Source organism: Carcharodon carcharias, chromosome 15 (assembly GCF_017639515.1).
Source record: "Carcharodon carcharias isolate sCarCar2 chromosome 15, sCarCar2.pri, whole genome shotgun sequence".
Classification (NCBI taxonomy): domain Eukaryota; kingdom Metazoa; phylum Chordata; class Chondrichthyes; order Lamniformes; family Lamnidae; genus Carcharodon; species Carcharodon carcharias.
In genome coordinates this window covers 11,995,368-12,020,131 of record NC_054481.1, presented here as the reverse complement: position 1 = coordinate 12,020,131, position 24,764 = coordinate 11,995,368, and the positions used below count along the sequence as shown (strand labels likewise).

Genomic DNA, 24,764 nt, shown 5'->3' with positions numbered 1-24,764 from the left:
CCTGATCCATGACCATCAGCTAAAGTGACAGGTTTCTTTTTATTCTTTCATGGGATGTTGGTGTCAGTGGCTAGACCAGCAATTGTTGCCTATCTCTAATTGCCCTCGAAAAGGTGGTGGTGAGCCACCTTCTTGAACTGCTGCAAATAAATGTGGTGTAAGTACACCCAGAGTGCTGATAGGGAGTTCCAGGATTATGTCCCAGCATTATGAAGGAATAGTGATATAGTTCCAAGCCAGGATGATGAAGTGGCTTGGGCGGGAACTTGCAGGTGGTTTTCCCATGTGCTGCCCTTGTCCTTCTAGGTGGTAGAGGTCATGGGTTTGGAAGGCACCGTAATAGGAAGTTTGACGAGTTGCTTCAGTGTACCTTGTAAATGGTACACACTGCTGCCAGTGGTGGAGGGAGTGAATGTTTAAGGTGGCAGTCTACAATTCCTAGCATCCACTGCTGTTAATATTTGCCAGAATTCTTTTCCTATGATTTACCGCACAACTAGCTGGTCATATAGGCAGGGACCTGCTGTTTGTAAACCCCAACCCCTCGTTTAGGCTCATCAGGGAAGTACTTATTAGAAGTATTCCAGATATGTGCAAAATCATCAAAATAAAACATGATCTTTGGAATTCTCTCTCAAGAAATGCACAGATACTTGGTGCCACTCACTGTATTAAAACAGCCCATTATTTTGCAAATATACCGAATGATGTGTATCAACAGTGCAACCTGTTCTGTGACACACACACACGTTTTGTTGCTCAAAACAGATATAACAATAAATACTGGATGGGTAGTACTATAAACAAACTGTAGGAAGTTTTTAATGAAAGCCACAAACTTAATCAGATTTATTAAAGGAAACCTTTTAGCAGCACTTTGTTATGCTATTATACTGCTTAAATTGGGAAAGATACAATTTAATTTACTTCTCATATTTTTTGCTCCTTATTATAATTCACTTTTTAATACTGTAGCTAAGGAAATTATAATTTGCATATTTTTATTCATAGTATCATTTACAACCCTAACCATGAAAGGATTCAAGGGCAAAATCTTAATGTTTAAAGCTATGTTAAAAATGGTTAAATATTTACATCTGTGCCTTTTGTTTATTTGATGGTGCACCTGGCAGTAATTGAGCATAATGAAACCACCTCTGTGGCTGAATAAAAGTAGCTGCTTGAATCATACTTGGCTAAGGCCTGTGCCTACTGCTGCACCAGAGAGTCAGGCTTCCAATCTCGTAAGCTGGTCAAGAGTCCATCAGAATGCCTGCAGGCAGAGCCAGGAGCACCAGGCCAAGATCTCTGTAGTTTTGTAAGTATAGAGTTTTTATCTTTTTGTATTTGTTCACAGGATCTGGGCATTGCTGGCTAGGCCAGCATTTATTGCCCATCCCTAAGTGCCCTTAAGGTGATGGTGTCCTTCTGGGGTCCATGTGGTGTAGGTACACCCACGGTGCTGTTAGGGAGTTCCAGGATTTTGACCCAGTGACAGTGAAGGAACGGTGATATAGTTCAAAGTCAAGATGGTGTGTGGCTTGGGGGCAGTGGTGTTCCCATGCATCTGCTGCCCTTGTCCTTCTAGATGATAGAGGTTGTAGGCTTGGAAGGTGCCGAAGTAGCCTTGGTGAGTTGCTGCAGTGCATCTTGTAGATGATACACACACTGCTGCTACTGTGCGTCGGTGGTGGAGGGGGTGAATGCTTAAGGTGGTGGATGGATCAAGCTTTGTCCTGGATGGTGTTGAGCTTCTTGAGTGGTGCTGGAGCTGCACTGATCCAGGCAAATAGAGAACATTCCACATCCCAAAAGGCACTGATGTAAGACGTTAGTGGGTGTGGGCCAAACATACCTAGGTCAGCAGTTCCCATACATCAGCCAAATTACATAGAGTCATTAAAGTAACACCTGGTCTGGGCCAAAGTTGTGTGATGGATTTGATTTTAGTAATGTTAAAAGTAGCTCCTAACCCTTTATCCCTTTCTGACTTGTCAAACACCCACTACCCATGGCCTCTCCCATCACCTCATGAACTTTGACACATTACCTATGCTAGATGTGCCTGCACCCATCATGGATTTTTGATCCTGGAACTCTTCAGCAGCACAAAATTCCAGAGCCAGGTTAGCTACAATCTTTTAAACAATTTTGTACAAATTCACTCAGTGGCTCTTAGCAGTAGCAGTCTCTTATTTGAACTCTACACGACCCAAAGTTTACTCAACAGCAATTAAACTCAGTAACCTTAAAGTGACATACACCTATGCTCTCATAGAAAAATAACATTGTATTTTACCTCAGTATATGGTTCCTGTCCTTAGAACAGCACATTCTCTGACTTACTGTAAGTAATGCCATGACAGATTTCCTAGCAAAACATTAAAATTGTACATCAGAATGCCTTAACATCACATTGCAAAATGGAAAAGCATTTTTTTTAAAAAAAGGAAGCCATTCATGTTGTGATAAGGTCTTCTGCCCTACTGCCAAGATCTGTAAGCAACAATGATTTCCCTCTGACCATAGCAATTTATAAGCAGCCAGTACCCAGTTTTGCCTGCAATGATGACAGACAGTGGGACATATAGAGACTGCTCAGAATAGAGGCTAAACAACACAGGCGTATCCTCGGCTATAGCTTACCTGTGAGTAATACTGAGAGATCCATTAGTTTATACAATAAAACCAATGACAGTAGGCTAAGAGCTCTAAATCACTCTTAAGAGATTGTGGCTGAAATTCCCTGTTTAAAGACCTAGAATGGAACAATTTTAATCAAAGATCAGATATGATATTTTCATGATCAGATGCCTAACAAAATTAACTAAGTTGTAAAGAGTTCAACTGTAAAATACTTGTGGTCAATCTTTGACAGCAAAACGATCAACTTGCTCATACTAGCTGCACTTCTACTTTCAGTCGAAGACTAAACAAACACTCCTTTCTAGAAGGTCGCAGTAAGAAACGTATTGAAACTTGAGTCAGTTATTACTATTTTCGTTTGTAATATTGACAATTTGTTTAGAACTGAAAGTAATGGCCCCAATTAAACGATTTAGGACAGCGCAGCCTGCTTGATAGGTACCAAACCCACCCACCTAAAATATTCACTCCCTCCACTTCCCGTCTATGGTGGTAGCAGTACACCAAATGCATGGCAGTGACTCACCAAGGCTCCTATGATAGCACCTTCCAAACCCATTAACTCTACCACCTAGAAGAACAAGGGAGTAAACAAATGGGAACATCATTACCTGCAAGTTCCCCTCCAAGTCACACACCTTCCTGACTTGGAACTACATTGTCACTCCTTCACTGTCACTGGATCAATCTTGGAACTTCTTAACAAACAATGTGGATGTTCCAACAAGAATTGCAACAGTTCAAGACTGCTCATCACTCGCTTCTCAAGGGCAATTACAGATGGGCAATAAGTATTGGCCTTGCCAGTAATGTTTATATCTCATGAACAAATAAAAAAAGTCAAATATCTGAAGTGTGGGATCAAATTACAATGTTCAAGAGGCCAGAGTTGGAGCAGAGCAGATGTGGGGCTGGAGGGGAGGAGGGAGATGGGTAAGGCCAAAGAGGGATTTGGAAAGAATGATGAGAATTGTAAAAGACTTGTTGCTTAAATAGGTCAGCAAGCACGGGGTGATGGGTGTGCAGGACTTGGTGCGAGTTAGGATACAGGCAGCAGTGCTTTGGGTGGCCTCAGGTTTACAGAGGGTAGGCTGTGTGAGGCCGGCTGGAAGTGTATTGGAATAGTCAAGGCTAAAGGTGACAAAGGCATGGACCAGGGGTTTCAGCAGCAACAGCAGCACATGAGCTGAGGCAGGGGTGGAGTTGGGTGATGTTATGAAGGAGAAAATAGGAAGTCTTAGTGTTGGTGTGGTTGGAAGCTCATCTTGGAATCAAATATAACGCCAAGGTTGTGAACAGTCTGGTTCAGCTTCAGACAATTGCCAAGAAAAGGGATGCATGGAGTTAGTACTTTGGGGAACAGTTAGGTCAGGGTCCGGAGGCAATGGCTTCAGTCTTCCCAATAGTTAGGTGGAGGAAATTTTTGCTCATGTACTACTGGATGTCAGGCAAACAGTCCATCAATTTAGAGACAATGGGGAGGAGCTGATCGCATAAAACATGATGAGGTAGAGCTGGGTGTCAGCGTACATGCGGAACCTGATGATTTTTGATGATGTTGTTGAGGTATCTACAATAGAAAATGCTGTAACTACAAAGGTAATATTCAAATATTTGACAAAGGAAATTTAGATATGTTATGTAATAGTAACAACTGATAATATATTTGTGAATAAGTGGCTGGGAGTTACTGATTCCAACAGTTCATAGAAGAGGAATCAACAATGGTACCATCACTAAAGCATGCTTGATTTTAACAGCAAACATCTGGGTTCAACCAAGCCAAATCATTCAATCAGATCATCAGCACTTACCTTCAATACACTAATATTCTCCAAAGAAACAGTAACAAATTTTAAATGGAAGAATAATAATTTTTATAACTTTTTGACATGCTCACTAAATTTTGAAGGGAATGATACTTCTGTACTTTCACTCCTGTAAAAGTTGCCAAAGAACTGCGTTGGATGAGATTTCAAACAACCAGGTGCTCTTGATTCACCCTCCAAAATCTCCAGAACATACAACTTACTATGTGCAAGGCCATGGTGGAATGTCCCTGGGGCAGGTCCTGTGACTATTGCATCTGTTGATACAGCAGATTTTGGTGTAGAGTCTGAGCCTAATGTTAAAACCGTGGGAAATGTAAAGTGCATAGGAACAATGCCTGGCATCATCCCGAGTGAGGCTTGGCTCAGGGTTGCTGAAGTTATTTTCTGGTTTGCTGTATTAAAGGAGGGTGACAGAAGACTCAAAGATGGAGAGCTGGCAAGTAACGCTGTTCCTGTAGTGGCCTGTAGAGACTAAGACATAAAATCATCATTCAATTAAAGCTTCATTTAACATGGATTACATACTATTATTTTTAGTTTGAAACAATGTAAAAATAAGCATACTTGATTTTGCACAATAGCACTTGAAAACTGATTAACAGGTCTATATTTTAAGTAACTCAATAACTGAATGCTATTTCCTTTCAGTAGTGAAAAAGTTTAGACATCAGAGCCGTCTTTCATATTAGATTCTCTAAGGCAGCACAGGTCCACATTGAGCTGCGTACCTGTATCATGCCTTGTCAATTCCCAAATGAGTCTTGGTCCAAACATGGACAAAAGAGCTGAACTCAAGAGGTGAAGTGAGAGTGACTGCCCTTGACATCAGGGCTGCATCTGACCAAGTGTGGCATCAAGAAGCCCTAGAAAAACTCAAGTCAATGGGAATCAGGGGGCAATCTCTCCATTGGTTAGTTGTACTTAGCACATAGAAAGATGTGGTTGCTGGAGGGCAATCATCTCAGCCCAGGGAAATAGCTGCAGGAGTTCCTGAGGGTACTGTTCTAGGTACACCCATCTTCAGCTGCTTCATCAATGACCCTCCTTCTATCATAAGGTCAGAAGTGGGGGTGCTCGCTGATGATTGCATGATGTTGAGCACCATTTGCGATTTCTCAGATACTGCAGCAGTCCGTGTCCTGATGCGGCAAGACCTGTACAATATCCAGGCTTGGACTGACAAGTGGCAAGTAACATTTGCATCATGCAAGTTCTGGGCAGTGACCATCGCCAACAAGAGAGAATCTAACCATCTCCCTATGACATTCAGTGGCATTACTATCGCTGAATCCCAACATTCTGGATGTTATCATTGACCAGAAATTGAACTGGCTTCAAGAACACGTCAGAGGCTGGGAATTCTGCAGTGAGTAACTCACCCCCTGACCCCCCAAAGTCTGTCCAACATATAGAAAGCACAAGTCAGGAATGTGATTGAATACTGTCCACTTGCCTGGATGAGTGTAGCTCAAACACTATCTAGGACAAAACAACCTGCTTGGTTGGGACCCCATCTACCACATTAAATATTCACTCCCTCCAACAATGACACACAGTAGTAGCAGAGTGTACCATCCACAGGATGCACTGCAAAAACTCAACAGACCTCCTTTGACTGCACCTTCCAAACCCACAGCCACTACCACATGGAAGGACAAGGGCAGCAGATGCATGGGAACACCACCACCTACAAGTTTCCCTCCAAACCACACACTATCCTAGCTTGGAAATATATAGCCCTTCTTTCACTGTCAGTGCGTCAAAATCCTGGAGCTCACTTCTTAACTGCACTGTGGGTGTTCCTGAAACACATGGACTGCAGCAGTTTAAGAAGGCAGCTCACCACCACCTTCTCAAGGGCAATTAGGGATGGGCAATAAATGCTGGCTTAGCCAGTGATGTCCACCTCCTATAAATGAATTTTTAAGAAGTGCTGTATGACGAATGACTGCACAGATGAGTTCGTTTAACAACTTACATTTATATTGTGCTTTTAATGTAATGAAACACCCCAAGGGACTTCACAGGAGCATTATAAAACAAAGTATAACACCGAGCCACATATGGAGCTATTATGTCAGGTGATCAAAGGCTTGGTCAAAGAGGAAGGTTTTAAGAAATGTCTTAAAGAAGGAAAGTGAGGCAGAGAGGTGGAGAGGTTTAGAGAGGGAAACCCAGAGCTTAGGGTTTAGGCAACTGAAGGAATGGCCACCAATGTTGGAGCAATTACAGTATAACTGGGGATGCACAAGAGGCCAGAATTTGAGGAGTGCAGATATCTCAGAGCATTGTGGAGTTGGAGGACATTATTGAGATATGGAGGGGCAAGGCCATGGAAGGATTTGAAAACAAGGATAAAAATTTTAAAATCAAAATACTGCTCGACCAAGAGCCAATGTAGGCAGCGAGCACAGAGTTGATAGGGGAATAGGACTTGCTGTGAGTTAAGACATGGGTAGCAGAGTTTTGGATGACCTCAGGTTTACAGAAGGTAGAATGTGGGAGACCAACCAGGACATGTGTTTGACAGTTAAGTCTAGAGGTAACAAAGGCACAGATGAGGGTTTCAGCAGCAGATGTGCTGAGACAATGGCGAAGTTATGGAGGTAGAAATAGGCAATCTTAATGGTGGCATAAATGAGGTTGAAAACTAATTTCAGGATCAAATGTGATATCCAGATTGTGAACAGACTGGCTTAATCTCAAGCTGTTGCCAGGTAGTCAGGGAACAGAGTTGGGCGTGGGGACTGAAAACAACGGCTTTAGTCTTCCCAATAATAGTTAATAATAATATTTAGCTTAACAGTTTTGTCGTGGATCAAACGAGTAAAATGAAGCACTTTTAAAGCAGGAAAGCTGGAGGAACCTTAAGTATTACAAACAAGATTCCTAAAAGTTCCACTCTTCCTCAAGGTCAATCACATGGCCTTCAGTTTAAATCTCTCGATGACAGGTTGTGAAGTTGAGTTCAATAAAACAGGCAATTTTGTAGGCTGAAACAAAAGCAAAAATTGCTGGAAAAACTCAGCAGGTCTGACAGCATCTGTGGAGAGGAAGAGTCATACGGACTCGAAACGTTAACTCTGTCTTCCTCTCTGCAGATGCTGTCAGACCTGCTGAGTTTTTCCAGCAATTTTTGTTACCGATTTCCAGCATCCGCAGTATTTTGCTTTTAATTTCGTAAGCTGGATGTGACATGTAGGCCAGACTGGGTAAGGATAGCAGGTTGCCTTCCCCAAAAGGGCATTAGTGAACCAGACGAGTTTTTACTGCAGTCGATGATAGGTTTGTGGCATCATTACCGAGACTAGCTTTCAATTCCATTTTTTTTTTTTTCTTTTCATTCAATTGAATTTAAATTCCACTGGCTGCCATGTGCCTAGGGCATAGCTTGGGCCTCTAGATCACAAGTCCAGTGACATTACCACTATTCCACCATTCCCCCTATGAGTGTTGTCAGTAGCATTAGTAAAAGAAAACAGAATGGAACTTGGGAGGGTAAATTGTTGTAACAGTGTCCTTGGTGTTTTTGCATTTGTCTCAACTATAAAGCTGGCAGGTACGAAAGATTACATAATATATGGAATTAACATTAGCTTAATTTTTCATTGGGAAATGAAAGAGAAAGGAGGAACAATGAATGCCTTGCCCTTTTTAAAAGATTTGAGTGAAAGTCTTGCTGCTAATCACATTTTGTGCATTTTTTAGGTTAATTATGTTACATGATTCAACAACATTTTGAAAGTCAAAACTAATTAAAAGTCCTAAACATGCATCTGGCCCCCATTCAGGTAAATCAACGACAAGCATTTACATTGCACCTTTAACAAATTCCAGAAATTAGGGCCTCCACAGCTGAAGGTAAAACCACTAATGGTGGAGCCATCAAAATCGGAGATGTGCAGGAGGTCAGAATTATAGTGCAGATATCTTGGAGGATTGTAGAGCTGGAGCAGATGACAGAGTCAGAGAGGAGCAAGGTCAGGGAAGGGTTTGAAAACAAGGACGAGAATCTTAAAATTGAAACTACTGCCACACAATCAATGTCACACAGCACGGAGTGTTTTTCTTTGCATTGAGTCAAATATCACGTCACACATATGTCAGCATTTACATATATCATGAACGAAGTGAAGTGATTCAGAATGGTTATCTCAATTCAGCTTTATAATGCTTAAATGACTGGAAACATTATAGCAATAGCATTAAATGGCAAAAATGACAAAGTGTGAGCAGATACAGAGCACAAAACTTCTGCAGGTCCACAGGTCAATTTCATCCAACCACCGAATATAGTAGAAAGGAGGTAGAACTATATATATATATATAGGACAATTGCTGAATCCTTACAGGCTAGAGAAGAGACCTGGGATAAGGGAGAATATCAGTGAGATAGGACTTGTATGTCAGAATGAAACAATGAATTATTGACCATTCTCTGGTTTCTGAAAATAAACAAACATTTCAGAAAAATAAAATCTTAATGCAGATACATATTATCTTATGTACAAAATAACCAGGCATGACCAAGAAATACAACTTTGATTTGAATAAGTGGCAACTACTGGCCTAAAGTAAAAAACTGGAAAAGCAGCAAACAATGGAATACTCAAATAGCAAGAGATATTAGGTACAATTAAAATTCAAACAGTATTTTAAACTATAGACTTTTAATCCCTCCTTTCCAAGTTATCAAACCTATGTATATTTTAAAAATAAATCCATACATTTTTGTTTACACTCACCAGCATTGCTCCTGTAGCTGTGGAACTATTAACAGCTGAAGATTTAAGAGAAGAAGTTAGTAGTTTAGCTACACCCTGCGTCCCACTACTTGAATCTCCATTACTACCACCCGGAGGGGCCACTAGAGTAAGTTTCTGAGAAATGGAAGGCTTCTTTACATTTATATTAGGTGACTGCCGATTTAATGCTTGTCCAGGAGATGGAGACTGTCTATTTAAATGAGTACAACTGGACATGGAGGTTTGAATACTTGATATATTCTGAATAGGATTACTGGAAGGGGTAGAATGCTTAGTTGCTGTGACAACAGTCATTGGAGACTTGAAAGTCTGATTTGCAGAGCTCTGAGAGTTGGTATGTTTTGCTGTACAACTGGCAGAAGTAACTGAAGTGCCAAGCGTTCTTTGAGGGCTGGGAGAAGTCTGCATATTACTTGCCAAAGATGACGAGACAGAATGAAAATTCTGAGTCTTTGTTGAAGTTTTTAGGTGCTGAATTAATGGCCGATGTTGCAATTGACTAGGAGCTTTAGTCTGAGAGCTGCTTTGCAGTTTGCTTATGCTAAAAGATGGTGGTGACATGAAGTTTTTCTGATGGGAGGTGGTCTGATGGTACTGTTTTGCAGCCTGCGTTGACACCTGGTTTTGAACTTGGGGCTGCGAAGTACGTTGCACACCAAGATGCTTCGGCTTGCTTTGGAGAGTCTCCATGAAACCTTTGCTATTTGCTGAAGAATGGTTTTTAAAGGCAGTGATAAGACTAGTGGCACTTTCTGAAGTCCTTTCCTGTGACAACTGTCCCAAAGCTAAAGCCTGCTCAGCTAAAAGATTGAGAGGTGAATGTGACTGAGCAGCAGGTGATGGAGCAGAAGAGGGAGTCGGAACTTTTTGTACATGTTTCTTTTCTTCTGATGACACCGCCACCGTTACCTGATCACTCAATGAATTTGACACTAAAGAACTGAAGCTCTTGGTGCCTCCTGCAGCATCATTGAGGGCAGCTAATGCGACAGACACATCTTCCAGAGAAGGCTGGTTGTTGGGTAGATCCTCATCAAGAGAATCGTCTAAACTGAATGACTGAGGGGTTGTCGTATTACTGGAACTCTGAGCAGCATTGGAGGAAACTGACACATTTATTGGAGTGACAGGTGGAGTGCATGATCCCTGCACGATGGAACCAGCGTTACTGCAATGAACTGGGGTACTTGTTTGCTGCAATTTTCGTTCAGTCTTGAGCATCTGATCCTGTAAGAGAAGAACAATTTATTCACATTGAACCCTTTTAAAGTCAAATTTATATAGTGTTGCATTCCTCATTTTGTAACGTCTTTTGTCAAACTACTTTTCTTTTCACTACTCCCCTTAATTGTATTTATTTTTAAATTAGAGTTGATTATCTTAAAATTGTATATAAGAAACCATACTTTATTTGCTAGCGAGATTGGACAGTTCACTACATGAAAACAGGTTTGCTTGTTCAAAGACTTGGCACAGCTTGTGGCTTTTGTGTGGGTTAGTAACTAATGTTCTGTACCGCTGAAAAACTGCTCTAAAAATTACAAAAATATAAAATTACAAAACAATTACATTTCTAGGGCAGTTCATCAAACAAACTGCAGCTAGTATTTTTTTCAATGCCATATCTGAAGAATGAAGTAATCTCCTTCAGTACAAAGGGACTTTGTATTTTTACTTCCACATTCGAGTTGTTCAGGGCACCAAAGATGTAACCAAAGATTATAGTCCTACATGGCTGTTCTATAATTCACATAGTTTCTTGACAGTTTCAGTTTAGTTCCCCTCCCCCAAGGATATCCCTAAGAAAGGGGGATTGTTATTTCAACTAATATCGTGCCAATCCCACAGCCTGGATACTTATTCTGCATTCTCCGCAACCAGTCATCTGCAGTCTCCCCAGTCTAATTTACCACTTTTCTTTTTTCTTTTACTGATCATCAACTGGTGATTTTTATCAGGCCTTTTGGATGTCCAGCAACAATTAGCTTTCTCTCTGAAAACGCTTTATTTCACTGCACACTGAAGAGTTCGCAACACTATGTGAAAGCTCCTACATAAAAATAACTAAGTGGATGCACTAAAAGGTCAATTTCACCGACATAATGTATCATGGGAAGGGCCATATTTGGTAAGAAGAGACAGCTGATAATCAGAAAGCTGAATAAATAACTCAAAAAGCAACTTGCAAAGAGCGTCATTTGGGGCGTTCTTTTGTATGGATGTGAGACTTGGACCTTATGGAAAGAGGAGACCAACTTGCTAAATAGCTTTGAAATGTGGGTTTGGAGGAGAATGAAAAGGATCTGCTGGGCAGGAAGAGTAACAAATTATGAAGTGCTGTGGACAGCGAAAGAACAAACAAATTTGTTGAATATAATTAGGAAAAGACAGAGAAGCTGGATTTCTCTGAGAAACAGGGAAACTAGGACACATTTTAAGAGGAGACAGGTTTTTTCCCCTATAGTCTTTCATGGGACGTGGGTGTCGCTAGCAAGGCCGGCATTTGTTGCCCATCCCTAACTGCCCTTGAATGGAATGGCTTGCTAGGCCATTTCAGAGCACAGTCAAGAGTCAACCTCATTGCTGTGTGTCTGGAGTCACATGTAGGCCAGACCAGGTAAGGATGGCAGATTTCTCATGTCCCCAATACACTTACCTTCATTTTAGTCTTTGGGGCAGCAATGACTTTCTTCTTTGTTCTAAATTAAAATGCAATCAAGGTTAGTATGTAGTTACAGTAATCTGTATCTTAGTACTTCAGCAATGCAATTTCAAATATAATTATCAATCTCATGTGGCATTCAAAGTTAAAAATCTTCAAAAAATTTTGTGCTATCTATATTTCTACTGAATGGACCTGGAGAGTGGCAGGGAGGTCTGCTTTTGATACTTCTGTGATGGTGGGAGGAAAACTGGAATACTGTTAGAAAATATGAAATAGGAGCAGGAATAGACCATACAGCCCCTTGAACCTGCTTGACCATTCAATACAATCATGGCAGGTCTTCTGTCTCAATACCACTTTTAAACACGTTCCCCATATCCCTCGATTCCCTGAAAGATCAAAAATCTATCTCAGCCTTGAATATACTCAATGATGGAACATCCACAACCCTCTGGGGTAGAGAATTCTAAAGATTTCCAATCCTCTCAGTGAAGAAATTTCTCCTTATCTCAACTGCAAGTGACCAGCCCCTTACCTTGAGGCCATCCCCCCATGTTCTAGATTCCCTAGCCAGGGAAAACAACCTGTGTCTTACACCTGTCAAACCCCAATCTTATATGTTTCAACGAGAACAGCTCTCATTCTCCTAAACTCCAGGGAGTTATAGGGCCAATTTCTCAGCCTCTCATTACAGGACAACCCTCTCAGCTCAGGAACCTTTCTAGTGAACCTGTGTTGTACTGCCTTCAAGGAGGTGAAAGCGAGAGCCTAGATAGGAGAATGCACAGCAGATTCGAGGCCAGGTTGTGGGTAAAATGCCCAGGATGCAAGTTTTACCAAGGGGGGAAGGAGGGGGGAAAGAAAGGGAATGGAATATTACAACTGCAACTGAAAATGGTTTGAATTCTTTCCCCCAAATTATTTATGGTGCCACGTTGTTTATACTGAACAATATAAGGATCTGATTGGTCATAGTGTCAGATGGGCGAACATGGATGTTTTCTGCAATAATGGGGCATTACAATATTAGGCATAAAAGGGTAGTTTTGGTCTTCACTGCCTGGGTGGTAATCCAGTGAAGTGGACTTCAATGGAATGAAAATAAGGCAGGTTCTATAAAGAGCTAGTAAATCACTCTGTCAGATTACCTCCCATGTAGTTAACATGAAAATCTAACTCGAGTATTTTTAAAAAAATGTCTTTGTGTGTTCAAATACTAATGCCTTAAATTTTAATTTAATAAAAGTTAGGCAAGTTACATGAATGAGGTTCTCACTGCCACAGTTAGCCGACAAATTACTAAAGCTGCTGGTACTGGGAAAAAAAGACTGTAAATGCACAGGAGCACTGAAGATGCAAATACTCACGGTATTGAGGTGACATGAGCATGTACCTTCCTGCTTTCTTTAAATAATGTTCTGTTGAGGAAAAACAAATCCAAATATATTGCGCTTTTCTTTCTTACTTTTTATACCATGCGGATCACGTAACAATCTTTTAAACAACTTGGCCACAATCTAACACAAAGTCCACGCCATGTTGCAATCACCATCAGAAATGATGTTTCAAGTAATTTCTAGCTGAGTGCCCAGACTGAAGTTACTGGGTGAGCATCAGTGGATTAGAAGGCAGAAAACTAACTGGGCGATTCAGCTGATGAACAATGCTGAATCATTATTAACCTTGAGGATTTTAATTTGTAGCCTGGGCTTCCACCTGCAACCCTGGACAGGTGCTTATATTGTCATAAAAATGAACTTATGAAAATGTTTAATAGAAGCTGCTTCTTTTGAAGTGGTTCCTGAAATATTAAACAAAAACAGAATTACCTGGAAAAACTCAGCAGGTCTGGCAGCATCGGCGGAGAAGAAAAAAGTTGACGTTTCGAGTCCTCATGACCCTTCAACAGAACTGAGTAATATTAGGAGAGGGGTGAAATATAAGCTGGTTTAAGGTGTTGGTGGTGGGGGGGGGGGTGGTTGTAGGGACAGGCAAGCAGTGATAGGAGCACATAATCAAAGGATGTCACAGACAAAAGAACAAAGAGGTGTTGAAGGTGGTGATATTATCTAAATGAATGTGCTAATTAAGAATGGATGGCAGGACAGGTACAGCTTTAGTGGGGGTGGGGTGGAATAAGACTAACAGGGCATAAAAGGTATAGATTTTAAAAATAATGGAAACAGGTGGGAAAAGAAAAATCTATATAAATTATTGGAAAAAACAAAAGGGAGGGGGAAGAAACGGAAAGGGGGTGGGGATGGAGGAGGGAGTTCAAGATCTAAAGTTGTTGAATTCAATATTCAGTCCGGAAGGCTGTAAAGTGCCTAGTGGCCTAGTGGAAGATGAGGTGCTGTTCCTCCAGTTTGCGTTGAGCTTCACTGGAACAATGCAGCAAGCCAAGGACAAGGACAGACAAGGGCTAGAGAGCAGGGTGGAGTGTTAAAATGGCAAGCGACAGGGAGGTTTGGGTCATTCTTGCAGACAGACCGCAGGTGTTCTGCAAAGCGGTCGCCCAGTTTGCGTTTGGTCTCTCCAATGTAGAGGAGACCGCATTGGGAGCAACGAGTGCAGTAGACTAAGTTGGGGGAAATGCAAGTGAAATGCTGCTTCACTTGAAAGAAGTGTTTGGGCCCTTGGATGGTGAGGAGAGAGGAAGTGAAGGGGCAGGTGTTGCATCTTTTGCATATGCATGGGGAGGTGCCGTAGTCTGTTTCTCTCCACAGGTGCAGTCTGGCTGATTGAGTATTTGCAGAATGTTCTGTTTTTATGCTCATAAACTAAGATTTCTTTAAAGTCTCAAATCTTTTCTTCTTTGTGGTAACCACGCCAAAAAAATCAGTAAGGCAGATGTAATACAGCTTACACTTTTATTTTCCTTTTAGTTCCGTGCATGTATAGGGTATAAAATAACACACACAGAACAAAATAAGATACTTTTGAGGAAATTGCACTGCAGTGAGTAGCAGTTAAAAAGTTTAGGAATTAAACTGACATTCAGTTTTAGCAGACATAATTTTAAGGAGGCAGCAACGTAGGTGCGTTAGGAACACCACATGTAACCATCTAAATCCAGATGCCCCTTCCATTGCAGTCAAACCTGTTAAACGAGATACTGGAGCAAGGGCCTAAAGTTCTCTGACACTTCACTGAAGGTGTTGATCCGGGTGGTAGGAGTTATATCCTCCTAATGGCAGAAGCATGCCTAGCCAAGTCTCACAGTACCAGTGGTCAAAAGTGGCGATGCAGGTGAACTCGAGGAACTTTGTACCAAAGACCTGGTTATGATGCCATATAAAAATTCAATGATCACAGTAGAGCTGCAATGGCAAAACTCTTATTTACACCTCTCTTACCTTTTTCTTAATTACCTGCAGTCCTAACGCCCAGGAGCCTTAGAACAATAGGGTACAAAAGGAGGCCATTCAGCATAGGGTCTGTGGCGGTTCTTTGAAATGGCTATCCAATTAATCATTTTCCCCTGTTCTTTCCTCATAGCCCTTTAAACCTTTCCCCTTGGGCTTTCTTTTCTTAATTTAATTGCTGCTTTCTAATCACAGCAGCACACTTCAACTTCTTTCTGCTGCTACTGGTACTCTGTGTTCCTGCTACTGCCTTTCTATCACTTCCTCAAACCTGTGCACACCAACAGTATTCAACTACAGCCACATCTTCACAATCTCTTACCAGCCCATTAACACATACTCTTTCTTGCAAGACAAACTGGAACGTAACAAGGAGCAGAAACTGACAGGAGGACGCAGGCCATTCATTCATGTCCTCTCGCCACTGGAAGAGTCTGCCATAGATATTGTTGACAGGCGGAGAGTCAGAAACATTATCATTGAAGTAGTGTACCCTGGGATTACGCAGGCTTGACCAAATTGCTGGTAGAAGTTTTACAAAATCCACTCGAATGGGTGTAGTAAGAAGTGTGACCATTTGGTCAGACTAGGAAGCGGATGACTGTGCAAAGTAGTAAACAGATAATGTAAAGTTTGTGATTCACTAAACCGTGGGCATCATTTGTGATAAAGATCAAGTCATTCCGTGACTGTTTTGTAAACTCATCTGTTATTATGGATATACCGAACTAGACATACAAGGTGAGAACATTGAGAATTAATGATAAGGTACCAGAAAGATGGTATAAATAACTGACGGAAACTGTGTACCTTTGAATTGCCTCTTAGAGGATCCTGAGAGAGCATTCCCCTGTATGTATACTTAAATTGAATAAATGGCTAAAATGCTGCTGATTCGCTTACAACTGACTATGTCAAGTGGCTTTAGACACTCCACAACACCAAGGATGAGGCTATTAGTGTCTGACTACCTTGCTCTCTCTGACTGAAATCTCTCCCTATATATTCACATCCTGACAAAGCTGCCCTTTTTTGGGCTGACATTCATCTTTTTCTGCTGACCCTTGCCACTTACTGTTAACCCCTGCCTCTCTCTTCCCTTTCCAGGTCCAGTCAAAGTAGGGGACTCTGTTGGGTCAGAGGAAGTCAGCCTTCTAGAGTGCACATAGTCATTCCATCTTACTCCTGCAGACACCAGCTAATGGAGAAGCTATAGCTCCTCTTATTATTGCTCATTCTCACTCTGTACAGAATGCTCATTTAACAACTCTTAACTTGGTAATACTTAAGCTCAGTTGAAATACATATCGCTTACGAACATTTGAATGAGCTGATTTTACATTGCAAGATCAGCTCATTTATCTGCAGGTGCACAGCACGCCTGAACAGCACAGGTGGCAGCGCTGCATGGGACAATGTTATTAAACTCTACAGCTATGTTACAGGGTTAATAATAAAGAACGTAAACAAAAAATACATCTCTGGCACTTACCTTGCTTGCATCCATCCTTTAGGCCAGAGTGGTTTGACTTCTGATTCAAGAAAAGCCTTTAGGTAGTCCTCTGCAATCTGGGACTTGTTTCTCTCCTGCTCATAGCAAGCCATTTTTGTCCTTACCACACTGCACAGCAAGTCTCTGTACCACAACATAATAAAGAAGTGTAAAGAGGTGGTGGTACAGTATATTGACATCCCAAGAAGGGCATAGAGAACATCTATGAGAATATCTACCAGTTTTCATTTTCTCCGACTGTTCATGATTTGTGATCCAAACATAACTTAAATACAGGATCCTGCTCTATGGATAGAATTGTTCCTGATTGTTTGAAATGTAAGACTTAGCACACCTACAGCTGATTTATTGCTAAATTTCATCTGAAGGTATACTAGCATGTTTTAAAAATGCAACAAGGTTACATTAACTCTCTCACTCATTTTGACTGTGCAAAATTGGGAGAGGTTCCCTTAGAATGGATGGCGGTTGAAATCTCAGCTTCAATTTACAACATTAAAGTGATTAATTCCATACCGCTAAATTTTTCATGTATATAACACCATAATTTCACTTGCTGAATACACTTAGAGAACACAAGGCAAGCACAACAGCCTACATTTTCCCTTAATGTGACATTATTTTTGGCTGCATCATATCCAAGATTGCGTCTGGTTTCAGGCTCAAGTCCAGATTTAAGTGTCTCTTCTGGCTGCAAATGGTTGTTGCAAAATGAGTTTATACAGCTTCAATCATGTTTATAATTTGTGACTTCAATACACAAAACGGTCAGTAATTCAGCACTGTTTAGCAATCACACACAAATAAACCAACAATTGGAAATGTCGAATTGCTACAATATAGAGCGCTGCTATTTTAAGGTCATGTAGTAAAGGCACACAGGGACAAATGTTCATCTTTACCACAAGCGTGATAATCTGGTGGAGCTCAGAGTAATGGAATAAAATTAGCTGAGCTCTACAATGGACAGTTAATTGTTCCACCAGATTACCACCCACATGGCAAAAACAAAAATCTACACCATTGCAATTAAATCATCTGCAGAAACAATAAATCCATGATATTGTGTACACAACTTGAAAATGCCTAATATACACAGTAAATACTAAACTTGAAAAAAATGTCCCCATTTCTATAAGCTCAGTACATATATTTGTTTAAAAGAGTACTCATTGGTTTAATATTGTACTTTTTTTTCTTCCAAATCTAAACTTGATCTCATTAAAGCACCTCCCACCATTGTTTCATTCTGTCTTGCCATTATGACCAATATCAAGCTTTACCTCATAGAAACTAGGAGCAGGAGTAGGCCATTCGGCTCTTTGAGCCTGCTCCACCATTCATTTTGATCATGGCTGATCATCCAACTCAAGAGCCTGCTCCTACTTTCTCCCCATATCCTTTGATCCCTTTCGCCCCAAGAGCTTTATCTAACTCCTTCTTGAAAAGATACAATGTTTTGGCCTCAACTACTTTCTGTGGTAACGAATCCCACAGGCTCACCACTCTCTGGGTGAAGAAATTTCTCTTCATCCCATCTCCACTTGGACCATCAAATCTTGACCTCCAACTATCTTCTATCTTGAGTTTTTTTTAATTTATTCATAGGATGTGGGCGTTGCTGGCTGGGCCAGCATTTATTGCCCATCCTTAATTGCTCTTGAGAAAGTACTGGTGAGCTGCCTCCTTGAACTGCTGCAGTCCATGTGGTGTAGGAAGGGAGTTCCAGGACTTTGACCCAGCGACAGTGAAGGAACGGCAATATATTTCCAAGTCAGGAAAGGAATTTCCAGGTGGTGGTGTTCCCATCGATCAGCTGCCCTTGTCCTTCCAGGTTGATAGTGGTTGTGGGTTTGGAAGGTGCTGTCTAAGGACCTCCAAGTTTGTTTCTAATTTGTCTCTTATTTGTTACACCCAGTTCACCTTTCCTGCTATATATATTTTGTTTGTATGTGTACGCTAAGAAAAATGATCCCTCTTACCTTTCTAACAACTGCCCAATTGGCCTTGCATTCTCTCCTTCTTGTCTTAAAGTTCTAAAATTACAGAAGCTGCTGTTGATTCTTAAATTCTCCGCCACCTCAACAAGTTCTGAACTCCTTCACCAATTCTAATATGATATTCACCTTGTTTGACCCATTTCTTACCGAGACCTCACAGCTCTGAAGCTGGGCTCTTGCACAGTTTGCATTTTTTTCATTGTCTTGGATACCTTCACAACTTCTTATAGTCTAACATTCCTAAACAAAAATTCTCTCACTAAAACTACACTCGTGGCATTTAGATTCCTCCCAAGTTGCTCTACTTGTATTGTAGTTGAGTACACATCCTCTAACCTATTTCCATGAAAATAGAGGTCTTTCAGGGCTCTCCCCTTCCATTTTGATTATCAATGACCGATTCTACTAACCACCAACCTTATTCACTCTTTTCCTAATGACTCCAGCTACACAACATTGATAACAGTAGGCCAATTTGAATGATCTGACATGCAGTCTTGTCATTCAGTATGCCCAGTCTCAGTTATCATGTACAGCACAGATATAATCTACAATGAAATGTAACTGTGGTCTGTTACAACAATCAACATATCAAACCTGATCTCATCATTCCAGTGAAACTTTTTACGAGGTCCCACAATTCTTCTTCCCAATTTGTCTTCATCATCATCATCATCTGAGAACATTCTCTCTTTCTGGTCCTTATCTTCTCCCATCATCCTGCAGATCAGAAATTTAAAATAAATTGTAAATTCATCAATTGATTAGTCAGAATCAGCAACTCATCAGGATTAGTAGAACTCAATGATTGAACGGCAATGCTTATTTGTGCTTTGATATTTCTTACAAACACACAAATGAACAACTGTGCTGATCAGTAACTATATAATTTTTTACAACTACCTGAAAAAGGGTTTATTATCCCGCACTAAACAAAAACTATTTATGTCACAGAAATATGTTGGGGGGCAGATTAGAAATGAAGATTTATTGCTTGCAGGATTACAGGTACAGTGATAAAATGCCAACAGTGAATCACCCAATGTTAAAATGGTACATTAAAACAAGTACCTTTTACTTTAAATTTAGTTCTTTAGTAAAGAACAAAAGTATGTTCGTAACTTGTGCATAGCTGGTAGATCAGTTTGTAAGTCAATCCATTTTCAACGATCTTTCTTTGTGTTTGGTATAACTCCAAGCAATGGACAGTTTTTCCCGATTCCCATTGACTTCAATTTCGCTACGGCTTCTTAATGCCACACCGGGTCAAATGCTGTTTTGATATCAGGTGCAGTCACTCTCACCTCACCTCTGGAATTCAGCTCTTCTGACCATGTTTGGACTGAGGTGTAATGAGGCATGGAGCTGACCACCCCTTGTGGAACCCAAAGCTGAGCATCGGTGAGCAGGTTATGGCAAGCTCCACTTGATAGCACAGATGACAACACTTTGCATCACCTTGCTAATGCTTAAAAAGTAGACTGATGGTGCAGTACCTGGCCAGATTGGATCTGTCCTTTTTTTTAAAAAAAAAAAGACAGGACATACCTGGGCAATTTTCCACAATGTCAAGTTGATGCCAATGTCGTAGCTGCACTGGAACAGCTTGGCTGGCTGGGGGGGTGGGGGAGATGGTTGTCCTGAACAAGGGGGCATAACATTAAAGGTAGAGCTAGGCTGCTTGGGATAATATTAGAAAGCATTTATTTACACAGAGAGTAGTAGAAATCTAGAAGTTTTTCTCTGCCATTCCTCCCTTCAACCCTTCCCAATTGGCTAGATCAATTGAGCATTTCAAAATGGAGAATGATCGATTTTTATTAGGCAAGAGTATTAAGGGGTATGAAGCAAGGCAGGTCAAGGAGTTAAGATAGGGTCCAGCCAAACTAGATGGAGAGGCTGAATGGGCTACTCTTTTTTCTAAGGTCAAGGATTGACTTAGAATGTAAGTGCAATCTACTGTATTGCTATGTTTCACATACTTGGCAATTTTGGCTTGGCTATGAGCCTGGCAGTCATCTTGATATTTTGCCATCTGATTTGGCATTGCTTTACCAATTGCTTCTTTTAATTTATGTATTGGCTCCTTCAGCCGGCCATCCTATAAGAAAACAAATTTTAAAAAATACATTTTTCTTCTATACTAAATTCCAGCACATATCAATAAGGCCCAGGCAATAAAATGGATTCAGAAATTTATAAATGGCATCCTTGATCACCCCCAACCCCTGAAAAATGTAAAACCATTAATTCTACACAAGATTTTCAGCGTATGTGTGATATTTTAGGAAATTAAATGTAGTGATGTAGAACTTTTCTTCTGCCATTACAAGGAACTCTAATACTTAGTGGTAGAAACTTGTTTAAAGAAGAAATGGCAATCAAAACGCAAATTCTGATAAAACTGGTCAAAGTAACTAAGCACAAGTGAGGTTAGCCTACAGTGTACGAATGGCTCCAATTGGAATACCTAACACAAGGTTTTAATTATTATTTCAAGCTGTATAATCAAACTGTTGCAGCTTACGTATAGAAAAACTGTTATGTGACCACAAAACAAATGGAAACATAGATAAACCAATGCAAACATGACATTAAAGAGTTTCACGCAGATCCTTAAAATTCATGTTATTTATTATACACAGCGAAACCTATATAAATACTCACCTGCATAAAGCATTCACCTGTCTTTACCAGCCATTTTGCCCCAGTCTGTAATAATTTTTTAAGAGGACAAAAAATTAGTTGCTTAACAGAACTCCCACATCAGAATTAGGGGAGTGTAGAAATCGTTTCCCCCACTCTTTCACTTTGTCCAAAAGTATTTTATGGAGAAAGCAACATAGGAGCTAAAGCAGGGTATAAGCTGGTCATGCATGAAAACCAGTTCTAACTTCACACTAAGTCAAGTTCACTTGAAACAATTATACGTTTGCCGATTTGACATGGTTTTATGCTGGCAGTTCTGTTTCATAAATTCAAGAGTCTACTCCTCTTAATTCAAAATTTCTTAATTCAAATTATGTGATAATTCAGAACATTAAAGGACTAAAATCCTACTTTCTAGTCACTTACATGCTGCTTTATTCAAATTATTGGATAATTTTACATTTCGTAAAATTTGCCTTTGAATTATCAGGAGAAGACTGTAATAATGAAGTGTGTATGATCTTATCTCCTCGTGATCACTTTCTAAGGGTGGCACAATTAAACAGACCCAAAATGAATGCTTTTACTAAACAATGGAGGAAACTGTTATTAAAACTTAAACATTTTATATTGAAATTTGGCCAGTATGAATTTAATGTTATCTTATAGAAACAATTTTGAAGAATATACCATGATTAATAAGTATCAATGTATTATAAACATTAATATTTGAAGTGACAAGACAACCTCATTGTTTGCCTGGAAAGCAACACTCGTTATAGAACAATTATTTTTCAATAGCAATCAAACCTGGATTAAGCAACCAAGTGTTGCTGTTCTATGAGTGACCACTTAATGCCAGCTGTCTCTTGTATAAAACTCAAGAATGGCAATGAATTTTCAATATTGCTACAAACTTTTGAATATTTTCCAAATGCGGCTAAAATGATTAGTGAAGATGGATTCAGAAATTTATAAATAGCATCCTCGATCAGCCGCAATCCCTGAAAAATCGTAAAACCACAAGATTTTCCAATATTTGTTTTTGCTACATGGGGTGCTGCCATTATCTTATATTTTGTTTTTTGTTTTGCTATTGGCTTATCAGAACACAGTTCAATGTCGCAGACAATATTTAAACACACAGGCTTTTAAAACAAAACCTTAACATCTCGTGATATCCAGTTGTCAGCTTGGCTACGCAGTAGCACTCTCAGCTCAGAGTCAGAAAGTTGAGGCCCCACCCCAGAACAAGGGCATAAAATCTAGACTGGTGGAGTGCTACACTGTCAGAGGTGACCCTTTTCACATCATAAAATAATTGATGGTCCCAAATCCCTGTTCGTGTGCACATGGAAGATCCCATAGCGCTATTTCAGGAAAAGTGGAGCAATCCTCTCTGTGCCTAGGTCAACATTTATCTCTCAAACAATATTACAAAAACAGACGATCTGAGTCACTTATCTCCTTTCTGTTTGTGGAGTCTCATTGCTGTTTGTGGAACCTTTCTAGCTGCTTTAGTTCCTATGGTTATCTGCATAATTGTAGTGACTATGTTTCAAAAGTAATTAATTGGCTGTGAAGCACTTTGGGACATTGAGGTTGTACAATTTGCTACGTAAACCAAGTTCTTTCCTTCTAGTTTCAAAACCTTTTGATTCAGAGGCAAGAGTGTAAATAAATGAACGAATCTGGTATGTGGTATTACCTATCCACAAATGCTCAGTCTGTCTAGTCTTCCTGCTTAATCTTTTCAACTTTCATAATATCCTGAACTATATGGTCCTTTACCTAGATTTCTCAGCACAACATAAAAGTAAATTCACTCCTTTCTTCAATCAACAGCCTTTCAGTTTCAATTTGAGTTATGCTCAGCACTTGGTTACACTGCAATGAGGGTACTGTATAACAACCATAAAACATCATGGAGTGTGGGTGGAAAAAACACTGCCCTACTGCCTTCACTGAACATTTCATAATTTTCACATTCAGAATACTGAAAAAAATAGATGTGATTTATCTGTCACAGTATACAGTGCTGTGGTATTGAGGTACTCAAAAGTGGGAGTTATGACTAGGAGAGGAAATGAAGCAGAAAAATAAGATATAGCTCCCTGATAGCTTTCCAAAAGATAGGAAAACACACCTTGCACCAAGATTACACTTGGACGAGAAGAGAATAGCATTTAAAATATATAAAAGATACCATGTGTTAATGTCATTTGCTACATTATTACATCTGTTTCAGAAAATTCCCAATGGAAATAAAATAAGTATATCACATGGGTAAAATATTACAAATGGATTTGATTGCATACATATGAAAAATCTGTCCACTAACTCTCTTATTAAAAATTACTTTAGTTCAAAATTTTTATTACATTACAGAATGACCAGAAGTGGTCATCCTCAGCTGATAAACATCTCCAGTTCATAATTTGATCATTTAGAATTAAGAATCTTGACAAGTTAATATGAAGCCTTAACTGTTGCCACTTGGCCTTTCTACAAAGGCTTAGTAGTAGAGCTATGCAAAAAACAGAACCTTCTGAGGCAGAACAAAAGCTCTGCTACCATTATGCTGACCACCCTCCCCGTAGAATGCAATTAACAGTTGCTTGACCCATAGTGGTTAAGCCATGCATAAACCCGGATTATCTTGTCTTTACACAGTCCATAGCTGTGTCTTTAATCTTTAACAATGGCCAAATAAGAATTAAGTGCTGTTCACTGTTGAATGGTAATTAAAAAATTACTACTATGCATTTGGAGGAATAAATATGCAAAATATATCAATTCATTTAATACAATGAAAAGAGAAGCAGTATCACACTGTGAATGGTGGTGTATCAAGTTGCATGTTCATGTACATGCACCGGCAGCAAATTGTCTATTGCATTTTAAGCTACATCCAAGATTCAACAAGATCGATCTAAATGTTTCACGGTATGACATTGGGCTCACCTAAATGGCAGTAAAACGTGTAACATGCAATTAACAATTTTTGAAGACATTTAACTCAGATACTTAAATTTTGACAAGGCAGAAAATAGTTGGCCCAGAATTTGCAATAACAATAATGTTGATGCACAGCACTCATCGTTAGAACGGAATCCAATAGCAGCTCTAGGGGCATTCACATGTGCAACCAAAACAGGAAATCCAGCGGCTTCTGTCAGAGATACCCTAAGCATCCACATGGTGTGTTGCTGCAGACCTTACTGACGAATTAGTCACTGAAAGGACTGAAACTGCAGTGAACTTGCTATTCTTGCCCACTGAGTCCATCCTAAAAACTGAGGAAATTAGAGCACGTGCATTCAGAAGA

General features: G+C 40.0%; 1 protein-coding gene across 7 annotated transcripts in view; it reads right to left on the bottom strand.

The window, feature by feature from the left end:
* Positions 1 to 24,764, bottom strand: part of LOC121287938 (ubinuclein-1-like) — a 61,075-nt gene that overhangs the window by 5,703 nt on the left and 30,608 nt on the right. For 2 of the 7 annotated variants that reach the window (XM_041206068.1, XM_041206070.1), the window contains exons 9-17: positions 21,455 to 21,499; positions 20,770 to 20,888; positions 19,385 to 19,507; positions 16,767 to 16,910; positions 13,277 to 13,327; positions 11,901 to 11,943; positions 9,224 to 10,471; positions 8,300 to 8,425; positions 4,679 to 4,949 (exon numbers count right to left, since the gene is read on the bottom strand). In XM_041206068.1, the coding sequence (XP_041062002.1) occupies positions 4,679 to 4,949; positions 8,300 to 8,425; positions 9,224 to 10,471; positions 11,901 to 11,943; positions 13,277 to 13,327; positions 16,767 to 16,910; positions 19,385 to 19,507; positions 20,770 to 20,888; positions 21,455 to 21,499 (2,170 nt within the window). Of the gene's footprint in view, positions 1 to 2,299; positions 2,372 to 4,678; positions 4,950 to 8,299; positions 8,426 to 9,223; positions 10,472 to 11,900; positions 11,944 to 13,276; positions 13,328 to 16,766; positions 16,911 to 19,384; positions 19,508 to 20,769; positions 20,889 to 21,454; positions 21,500 to 24,764 lie in introns of all 7 variants that reach the window. The other 5 variants (XR_005945275.1, XM_041206071.1, XM_041206072.1 and 2 more) reach the window with 5 other exon arrangements.